Raw genomic sequence first — 11,760 nt, forward strand, 5'->3', positions numbered from 1 at the left:
TTTATTAACATAGTCTGAGGGTGTACACATGCTTAAGACATTGTCTCATGTAGCCCAAGCAGGCTTCAAATTCACAATGTTGCTGTATATCTCATCCTCAGAACCCTACCTCCTAAGAGCTGGACTGACAGGAGTACACACCACATCTAGTTTATGCAAACTGGAAAGCAAACCCAGAGCTTTCTGCCTGATTTCAGATTAGGGATGCTCAAGCTGTGTTGTGGATAAAAATTGGGCAGGATTTAAGGTAACAGGAGTTCACTTCTTTCTTCTGGGACATTTTATGACAAACCTATTTTAAAATGAATTAGTATAGATTAATTGTAGTGATAAGTATTCATTGTACCATGCTGTATAAATGTCTTTTACAATACAAATCATGTTAAATATTTTAGAAATGAAGCTAATAAACATTCAAAGTGTTGGTGTTTGAATTTTGGAGCCTCACCAAAATGATTCTCTCTAACATCTGGGCTGTCTGACCAGCTGCCTCACTCAGACCACGACTTAATTTTTCATTCTCTTCTATCAAAGACTGATTCTTCTCCATCAGGGACTGTAGATTTTCTGATGGTTCCACACTAAAACAAAGAAAGTAAAATTTTAGAAAAATACATTTGATGGCCTGATTGGGGTAAAACTACATTACAAAAGGCCACCACTATCTACCCTCCCAATCATGCATTATATTAATGTATGAATAAGAAAAGCACTCAAGTACGTCACAATTTGGAAGAAGAAACAATTCAAAACCAGATAAGGCTATATAATAAGCATAACTAACTTTTTTTGGTTTTTCTTTTTTTTTCTTTTTTGGTTTTTTTGAGACAGGGTTTCACTGTAGTTTTGGAGCCTGTCCTGGAACTAGCTCTTGTAGACCAGGCTGGCCTCAAACTCACAGACATCCACCTGCCTCTGCCTCCCGAGTGCTGGGATTAAAGGCGTGCACCACCACCCGCCTGGCTTTTTTGGTTTTTCAAGACAGGGTTTCTGTGTAACAGCCGTAGCTAGCTCTGGAACTAGCTCTGTAGACCAGGCTGGCTTCAAACTCAGAGATCCACCTGCCTCCCCTCCCCACACGAGTGCTGGGATTAAAGGTGTGCCCCACCACTGCTTAGCTTCATGATTAACTTTTGTCATGGATCATAGTTTAGGATTTTTCTATTTGTGTCATGCAGTTTACGAAATGAAGGCTAACTATCTAAAATACACATTCTCTCATTCTTCCCACCCTTAACTCCTTATTAAGATTTAAGGAGGCCATGGACTCATGAACACGACTCTGGAAAAATATGCTTGCTCTGCAAGCACAAAGGCCCAAGTGTGGATCCCCAGTGCCCTTGTAAGAAGCAAGGCATAGCTGAATGTGGTTGTAATTCCAGTGCTGGGAGGCAGAGATAGGACTGTGGATCTCACTGGTGGCCAGTCAAGTCTAGCCAATCAATGAATTCCAGGTTAAGTGAAAAACCTTGTTACAAAATTAAGGTTGCTAGGAGCTGGAGAGATGGCTCAGTGGTTAAGTGAGTTTGTTCCTCTTGAGGAGGACTGCAGTTTAGATTCCAGAATCTACAGCAGACAACTTACAACCAACTACCTGTAACTCCTTTCTCTGGTGTCCAGGGAACCAGCATTCACATGCACAAACACACACACACACATACACAAACACACACACACACACACACACACACAATTACAAATAATAAATTTAGCTGAAAAAAAGAGGTGAAGTGCTTATAAAGGAAGGTACCTAATGCCAACCTCTGTCCTTCATAAATGCATGAATGGGTGTTTGCACTTGCAGATGCACACATGCACAGACAGACAGACAGACAGACAGACAGAGAGGAAGTAGTGCTCAGGGAGCAGCTGTTCACAATCTCAGTAAATGACAAATGATTTCAGGAATACAACATGACCTCTCACCTAGTTTTAGACTTCAATCAATTTTCAGAGGTCTTAACTTCTTAAACTTGCTCTTTATCAAAAAGTTAATAGCAAGGCCACACAATAAGGTTTCTTATCACCCTGTTAAGACTTTGCCAAGACTCTTTAGAAGGAATGTTTCATTCAAAAACTATTAACATACATAGAATTATTTTAGAATGCTGTTTTTTATTCCCTTATCATTAAATTGAAAACTTCCATATCATTCAAGAAGCTTCAAAGTAGTGATACTTTTAACTCACTATTTTTTCCTAAAATATTTCTCTAAGTGGAGAAATCATACTTAAGAGAACTGTTCATTTTTCCAAGAAAAATTTAGTACTTAAGAGAAGACTCTTCACTACAATTTGAGGTTAATACTGGAATATTTAAACATTACTAAAATATGTGAATACTTCCACAGTAGCATGTGCTAGGCTCTATAATAAACATTTATGTACATTAAATATTTCATTCTCACAACAGCCCCATTAAGTAGGTTCTTTTGTGATTCTCATTTCATGGTTGAGGAAACTAATATACAAAGAGGTTAAATAAGCCAAGGGCAAATAACTAGGGGACGATAGTGAAGGTGGGATTTAAAGTCAGCAATCTAGTTTCAGAGACCATACCCCAAGTACTACACCAACTATATACTGTGAATATGTATTACTCTCATTGTAGCTGGGCAGGAAGAAATTAGGTGGGAGAGCCAGACTTGGAGAATTCTGGTTTGAAGGAGGACAGAGTTAGGGAGAGTTGCTAAGAGACACCTAGTGAACAAGACATGCTGGAGGACAGGTAAAGCCATTAGCCACGTGACAATATGTAGATTAGTAGAAATGGGTTAATTTAAATTGTAAGAGCTACTTAGCTATAGCAGCAGGCCACTTGTTTGTTCCGGCCACCCAGCTAGCTTAGCCCTGAAATAATGGTGAAGGAGAGAGGTCTTTCCGTCTACGTGCTGCTTTCACTGGTTATTGAATAAAGAAACTGCCATTGTCTGTTGATAGGGCAGAACTTAGGAAGGCAGAGAAGACAGAACTGAATGCTGGGAGAAGGAAAGAGTCAGAAAGATGCCATGGAACCACCAGAAACAGATGCTGGAAATTTTTCCCAGTAAGCCACTGCCATGTGGAGATACACAAATTAATAGAAATGGGTTAAATTAATATAAGAGTTAGCCAATAAGAAGCTAGAGCTAATGGGCCAAACAGTGATTTAATTAATACAGTTTCTGTGTGGTTATTTCGGTTCTGGGTGGCCGGGATGAACAAGCGGTTCCCTCCTCCTACAGTTAGCAATAAACCTGAGCTATCTATCAGCCTAGCATGTGCAATTAATATTAAGTCTCCATTACTTGGGAAGAGATGGGGCATAAAATTCCACCTACAAATGGTACCCAGTGTCAGGCAATGAAGCGCCACAAAAAAACCTGAGAAATCTTTAAAAAGGCTCTAAATACACACAAAAAGAGCTAAACTTGGCTTTCTAGTCTCATGTTTCTCATGATGGCAACAATGTGAAGACTTATCTCCTAGAAGCTGCCTGCGGACTTGAGCTGCCAGCCTGAGTTCTGCCAGTGTGCCATGAGCTAAACCACATTGGGTTCCTGTAGTATTTTACACAAGCTGCCATACAGAGAGTTGTCTCTCAGCCACTGCATGTGGACTTTAGCTGCTAGTGCAAGTTCTGCCAAAGCGTTGCATGGATAGTTTGGGATTTTGTTCATGCAAACAGAAAAGATTACAGTTACACAGTAAAGACAGATTCAGATAGGAAAAAATGGGTTACAGTTTTGTTTAAAAATATACATAGGCTTGGGAGAGAAAAGAGAATGTATAGACAGCTATAAAAAAGAAACATAGGGTTTTTTTGGTTTGGTTTGGTTTTTCAAAACAGGGTTTCTCTTTGTAGCTTTGGAGCCTGTCCTGAACTCATTCTGTAGACCAGGCTGGCCTGGAACTCATCTGGCCTGGTCTACCTCCCAAGTGTTGGGATTAAAGGGGTGCACTAGCAGCACATGACTAGTTTTAAAATAATAAAATAAAATCCTAAAAAGGGACTAAGTAATACAAAAAAATAAACCATGTAAAGGTGGAAAATAGAGAGTCTGGATCCCATATGTTCTTGTGTAGTCTTTAGATCTTCTGATTGCTAATAAAGAAAGGAGAGCTGCTAAGACACATTTGAATATGAAAGCTGCTAGATTAAACAAACCTATATATTTAAAAATGTCTTGATTTCAAAATTTAAATCAAAAGATATGTTACCTTGGGGAGGATGTTATGCTTTTATTTCCACAGGCAATGAGAAGCTGTGAATTCATTTCAGGTTAAAGAAAACAGGTTTGATTAGGGAAATGCCCCTGAAATTTTGGCTACAGGTATTAAAATAATTTAACCTAGAAGAACTAGTTAAGGCACATAATGTGTTTTTTACCTGCTTAAACATAAAACAATAAAATCATCTTTAACTGACTTGCACAAATCACATATTTCATACCAATATATATATGTTACCTTTAAAAGTTTATGTATTTTCAGAACAAGGGGACTGGACATTAATAAAAATGGATGGCCCAGATAGTCCAACATCCCAGAACATCTGTTACAGTCTCCTCAAAATTCTGCATCGAAAACAGCTTTGAGGCTACTGGCTGAGATTACCCAGTCTCACAAACTATTCCAGCCAAGACTTAACAATTATTCTGGTTGTCTCAAGGTGCCCCCAAAGAAATCAGCATCCATAAACAACAGGGAGTGGTCTAGAGAACGACATCCACATTCCCCCAAAATGGGTTATAAATTTTTATTATCTTTTAAGGGGGGGGGGGTTGGTTACAAGTTCTTATTGGTAATGGTCAGGAAAAACGCTGAACAAAGATTAGATACAAGGATCTCTTTCTGAAAAGAAAAAGGGGGATATAGAAATGATAGGATAAAAGGGTAGATTATGGAATCTACTTTTAAACCAAAGAAAAAACAACTATAAATTTCAAAATATTTTAATTGGTATGGATTTTGTATACTGACACAAATTTAATTTTCTTATATGGTATGTATAAGTCTACTCTTATTTGGAGTATTATATTTATGCATCTCCTTTAAAAATATAATTATAATGAAGAAATACAGATTAATAGTCATCTATAAGTCCAACTTATATCAGGCATGTTTTCAAGGTCATACACAGATATATTTAGACAGATAAATGGTTTTCAAACACTTCAAAGGCCTATAAAAATAGCATTTAATATGTTTAATAACCTAAGGTGATTTTTCATGACAGTGAGACACATTTGCTCCTGGTAGGACCAATTTACTTCAGAGAAAATAAAGGGCCTGGAAGAAACTCCATATGGAGTTTGCCTTCCTAATGGCAACAGACAGCTGTCTGGGAAAAAAACTGCCCTTGCTTCAATTGCTGACAGTATTCTGTTCAAACTGGACCAGGAGAACGCATACAAAAAAGGTAACTGCCAAACTTTGCCAAGACAAGGTAGAACAGTCCTTCAAAATACCCTGCTTTCCAGAAAAGTCTGGCAGGTCCACTAGGCCTGTAAGCCAAAGTTGAATGCTCCAATGTTATAGAAGACCCTAAGGTGATTGTTCAGACAGCCAGATGTCCCTGTCATTAAGTAACATTTCACACTTCTGGGGTCTTTGATGGAGTTGAAGACTAGATAGTTATAATTATAGTTTTCCTTAGTTATGATAAAAAGGTAAATTAGAGGTAAAACTTTAGATTCACCAAGATAAGATAGATAATAGAGTATTTTCTCTAATTTGGCCAAATACAAATGGACTATATATTGTACCTGTAATTCTTACTTGATAACTGTTTTTGTTACATATAGTTTTACTAAGTTAAAGTTAAAGCCTTCCTTTTCAATTAGACAATAAAGGGGGAAATGCTATGGAATAATCTCTCTGTACAGTGTGAATATGTATTACTCTCATTGGTTAATAAAGAACTGACTCGCCGATAAATGGGCAGGAGAGCCAGACTAGGAGGATGCTGGGATGAAGAAGGGCAGAGTCAGGGAGAGTTACTAAGAGACACAGAGGGAAGACATGCTGACGATGGGTAAGGATAAGGCACATGGCAATATACCTATGTATCTACATATATATGTACAGAAAATACTGCACATAAAAGCTCTCAGAGTAATAAGAAAAAGATGAATTCTCCACAAGATTGTAACAAAAGCAACACCAAACCACAAAATAAAGTGGGACACCCATATTATGGGAAGGGCTTAAAGGAGTAAAGCAGAAAGCAGGATTTGGACCAGGCAAAGATAAGGCAAAAAAGAAAACACACTGAAAAAAAACCCAACAAAAAAGTATTTCTTATTTCACATGTTATTTAGTTGTCCATGCTAGGAATTCAAATTTGCTAAGCAAGTACAAGCAGATACAGAAATAAGAACAAAGGTTCTAGCAACACAGATCCTGGAAAAAAAAGATACACTCTAAGGAAAAAAAGCTAAAAATACTCAATATGTAAAATGTACTTTTGTGAACTGCCATACGGCATGTCTAAAAGTACAAATATACATTGTTGAAAAAAGCATTTTTGTAAAATATTGAATGATGAATTGTATGAATCATTGTTTCTTGTAGTTTATTTTAAAGTTTTATCTCTCTACCTACCTACTTTACCTATCTTTATCTATCTATCCACCCACCCACCCAACCACTTACCTATTTGTGTATGGGGTGGGTGGATGACACACATACATGCTATGGCACATATGTGGAGGTTTGAGGACAACTTACAGGACTAGAAACAGCTTGTTTCCTTATATCACATGGATTTCAGGGAGCAAACTGAGGTTGTCAAGCTTGACAATAAGCATCTTTATCAGCTGTGCCAACTCAATAGCCTGAGTCTATTGAATTGCAAAACATGAGTACTACAAAAAACATGTTTAAGATATTTTATGTGTATGTGTACATCTGCCTGTGTGTACAGGAAATCTGGGTGTAGGTGCTTGCAGAGGCCAGAAGAGGGTGTATTATTCTCTAGAGTCACATACAGGTAGTTGTGAACCGCCCAACGGGGGTGGTTAGGAATCAAACCCTGATCCTCTGCAGGAGCAGTATGTGCTCTTAATCAGTGAGCCATCTCTTCTGCCCCAAAGCATCTTTTATTTTTAATTTTGGGATAAGGAAAGACTTTAAACTATGAATTGAAATTCAGAAGCCTGAGGAGAATGTGAGTGGTATAACCACGTTAGAAAACAGTTTTACTGTTTATTAAGTTAAACAGATATCTCAGTACCCATGAGGCAGAGGCAAGAGGATCTGGTCTACACAGTAGTGAGTTGCAAGTTAGCTGGAACAACATAGTGACAGCTTACCTCAAAAACAAAAACAAACAAACAAACAAAACAAATGACCTAGCAATTTCATTCCCCAATAAAAATGTCAGTCCACAGAAACACTTGCAAATGAAGATACACAGTGGCACTATTCATAAACAATTTAAAAGTCTATAAAATGACAAATAGTGTAGTATATCCAGATATGGCATACTATCTAGAAACATATATATGCTTTAATATGAATGAATCTTAAAAATAACATGAAATAAGTCAAGAAAAGTCAATATACTGTATGAGTCCACATATATGAAATGTCTATAGTAAGGCAAATATTTACAAACAATGAGCAGATTAGTGGTTTCCTTGTGGTGGGTATATAAATGTGAGCAATACAAAATGGGTAGAAGATATCTGTCTGGACATGTTCTAAAACCGCATTGTGGTAACAGTTGTTTAACTGTGTAAATTTAATAAAAATCATTGAGTAGTATGTGTAAGAGGAGTAAACTTTACGGTGTATAAAAGATCTTAATATAGCTGGTAAAATCCACAGGCAGTAAAAAAGACTGATCCATTTTAATACATAAAAGAAAAAAAAAAGATCTGATGGCACAGGCCTGTACTACAAGCTACTCTAGAGGCTCAGGAGGATTGCAAGTTCATGGTCTGCCTGAGCAACTTAAAAAATACTCCTAAAAATCAAGACTATGAAAAGGGCTGGACATAGCTCAGCAGTAGAACAGTCAGTCATCTAGTAATATGTGAAGACCTAGGTTGATTCCCTAGTACTGCAAATACACATACACACAAAACAAACAAACAAAACCCAAACAAATAACAACAAACCCATGACCTAAGATAACAAAATAAAAGACTTAATGATAAATTAGAAGAAAATATTTATAACATATACCACAAGGGGCTAACATAATAAGCAAAGAACTGATTAAAATATGCAGGCCCAAATTAGGGTTTACTATCATTCAAAAAGCATCAAAATAAGAGTTAGTAAGAATATGAAGGAACTAGAAGTTTTGTCTACTACTGGTGAGAATGTAGAACAGTACAGTACCTATGAACAGTATGGTAGTTTAGTTATAAAATTAAAAGCAGAATTAACACAAGATTTAGCCATTCTAATTCTAGGTGCATACTCAAGGGAATTGAAAGCAAGGGTATACCTGCTGTTTGAGCTTATCAGTTGGTCAGAATTCCAGAAAAGGGAGCAAGGTTAAGTGATTAGAAATGGACGAACCCACTGCTACAACAAGGAGAAATATAGTTGAGACTTGCTTTCCTCCCTAGGCTGGATCTGAGGCTCTGAGATTAGAAAGAGAGCTAATAAGCTCCCAGGAAAGGCAATACTAGCATTTGTTTCTTGTTTAAACATTTTTCTCCTGGGTGGGATCTGAGAGTGGACCTTGAGGCTGACGGGATCATAGAGTTCTACTTTATTGTGACAATTCGATGCTAGAGTCTTCTCACTCCCTGGAACAGACTCTAGAGTAGGATCTAAGGGTAGGCCTAGAGGTTGGCTATCTAGAGGTTTATCAGGTAGTACTTTAGCACTTTCTATTTCTGGGAGTTGTAAGCTCATCTTTGCAAGTGAACTATGCTATTGACTTATACCTCTGAGGCCACTACTGTGGCAGGCACAAAAATGTACACATTTATCCTTTATGTCTCCCTGCTTTTCTACCCAATCCCATGTCACGAAGCTTTGTCGTTTCCCCTATATTTCCTGTTCCCTGTAAAGTCATGCTTGAGTAGGCGTACTCAGAAACATCTTGGAATGCTAGGAAAGATGGGTTTCTCTTTCCTCTCTTAGAATCATCAGTCCTGGGAATGCTCCTCTGTGTCATTGTGTGCTAACTTGGGAGGAGTCCAGATCACTGCTGCCTGAGAATGTGGCTGGGAGAGTGATTCCACTGAGGGGCTGAAGACACTGTTCCCTGCTGCATTCAAGATGTGTTGTAAATCTCTTACTAGGGACATCAGTGGCTGGATGGAGTTGGAAGGAATGGGTAGAGTTGAGAAGAAAAGGCCAATTTAGAGTTAGTCACATATTCAATCTTTGTGGACTTAAAAATATTTAGGCATACTTAAGATACAATTAAATTTACCCATTTAAGATGTAAAAAAATACACTAAAATCTATAGTGCTGGAAGAAAATCAAAAGTATCAGTAGAAAACTGTGGTTTTTAATATACATACAATATAGATAGATACAAAAGTGTAAATGAGTGCATGTGTAGGTTATTATACATGCAAGTATTTCTGAGTCCTACCCACCAAGAAGGTTCAGGGGCAGTGATACCCCAGCAACAGTGAGCACAGCTAGAGAAACCACACAGATCTTGGTTTCTAAACACCATTTTCCAATACAGGAAACCAAAGCTCCTTGGAGATATGGTTAATTCCAGGCCTGGAGCAAAGAGAATCATTTGTAATATCTTGTTTAAATGCTCGAACACTTGATGATTTGTTAAAGGACATAAGAGTCCATCTGAAGGAACTCTGAATGGACAAAGAAATCAACCAAATGATAACTATGGATGTTAACCCAAGAATAAATATTCATGAATCTATGTATATAACTAAGTAGTCAAATAAATAAGTAGATAACAGAGACAGCTCTTCCTTAAAGGAACATTCTAATTAATACATTTCTGGGTATAGAATCTATGTTCTTTCCATTACATAAGGATAACTACTGAAATCCTAAGTAATTGACAAGGTTGGCAGGATCACTTCCTGGACATCAAGTGTCCTGAGAAACTACAAGCTATCAGAAGAAAACAGTCAGCAGGCAAAATACCCTCTAGAAGAAAACACCTTTAAAATTAATCTATGACTTACTTTATGCTTCCAGGCAAGGTACCTCCATGGGCTTGTAGCAACAAGACCTGCAGTTGTTGGACCTGGGAGATGCAATAAAAATAATCAGCTAATTCACAATCAAAAGCCACTTCTCACCTGGTGTGGTGGCACACATCTGTAATTCTAGCACTTGAGAAGCTAAGAAAAGAGGATCAAAAATTTGAGGCCAGCCATGTCTACACAGAGAGTTTCTGAGTTCCCAACCAGAACAGGATACATAATCAAGACTCTCAACCCCAATCCACGAAATAAGGCCTAACCCTTTGTAATGAAGTCACTACAACTAGCAACAGGACATTTTTACTCAATGCCCATGAACCTTAAGTATACCTTAAGCACTTAAGTATATCTTATGTGGCATCTGTCATATAACTGTTTGAATAAATAAACAAGTAAGTAGATTAGAAGATGGGCAGTTTTGTCAGTAGAAATAGACGTAAGAGAAAATAAAGGGACAGATTGAATGTTGTTTTATAATTCAGAAGACCCAGCATGCAGGTTATTACTTGTATTTGCTACAGAGACCTTGAATGAGAAAAAGGAAGAAGACATTAACATATAGTCACTATCACTGCGGAGGAAGGCTGGAGGAGTGGGCACTGGACAGATAGGAATACAGTTCCAAGTGGAAATCAAGTCCTCTTTCCTCTAGCATGCAGGAAAACTTGACTCTTTTAAACCTGCATCAATAGGGCCAAAAATGGTGATGTGTACCTTTAATCTTAACAATGAAGAGGCAGAGGCAGGCTGATCTCTGTGATTTTAAAGTTAGCTTGGGCTTCATAGTGAGTCTATGCTAGTCAGGATCACATAGTGAGTCCCTGTCTCAAAACAAACCAAAGCAAAACAAAACACAAAAACCCTACACCAATACCTGAGCATAGTGGTGTTCACCTGTAATCCCAGCACTAAGGAGAGAAGAGGATCTTCAACTACATAAATGTCCAAGGCCAGCCTCTGCTACGTCGTGCTACATGAGTCTGTCTAAAAAAAAAAAAAACCAATCGAACTAACCAACCAACCAAACAGCCAACCAGAAACCCTCAAAACCTTCCACATCAATACAATTCCTGCCTTCACGGTTCCTGTACTAGGACTGTGAGCTGCTCTACAGTCATATGTATACCATCACAAATTTACAAAGAGACAGATAACTTTCTATTTCTGTTGAGAATGATTTTAAGCCATGTGTGGTCTCTTCTAGTCCTCTCTCTATCTTATTCTCCAACTGTTCACCATTAGAAGATGATCTGTCCTTACTTGCTGTTTTCCTTTTCAGTCTCTTTGGATTAAAGGCTCTATCATGTTTAAAAAACAAACTTATATCTCTTTGCCCTTGATTACCCGGCCACTGCCTTTTCTAATTTTGCCTCCTTGAATGAAAAGCCATTCACTTTCACTTATCTACTATTCTATCTACTTATCATTCACTGACTGGCTCTTATCACTCCCGACTTCACAGTAGTTGCCAACAGCTTCCCTGACGATTAAAAAAAAAATCAATGGATACTTTTCATCTTTATACTTCTTTGATGTGGGAGTGTCATATATCAATCTGTTGATTTCATCGGTTTAAGCAATAAAGAAACTGCTTGGTCTCATAGGTTAAAACATAGGTGGG

General features: G+C 37.7%; 1 protein-coding gene across 1 annotated transcript in view; it reads right to left on the reverse strand.

Annotated features, from left to right (window-relative positions):
• Window positions 1-11,760, reverse strand: part of Kif4a (kinesin family member 4A) — a 115,982-nt gene that overhangs the window by 58,560 nt on the left and 45,662 nt on the right. Inside the window, exons 10-11 of the mRNA XM_005358641.3 lie at window positions 10,119-10,180; window positions 449-581 (exon numbers count right to left, since the gene is read on the reverse strand). Of these exons, the coding sequence (XP_005358698.1) occupies window positions 449-581; window positions 10,119-10,180 (195 nt within the window). The remainder of the gene's footprint in view (window positions 1-448; window positions 582-10,118; window positions 10,181-11,760) is intronic.

Source organism: Microtus ochrogaster, chromosome X (assembly GCF_000317375.1).
Source record: "Microtus ochrogaster isolate Prairie Vole_2 chromosome X, MicOch1.0, whole genome shotgun sequence".
Taxonomy (NCBI): Eukaryota; Metazoa; Chordata; class Mammalia; order Rodentia; family Cricetidae; genus Microtus; species Microtus ochrogaster.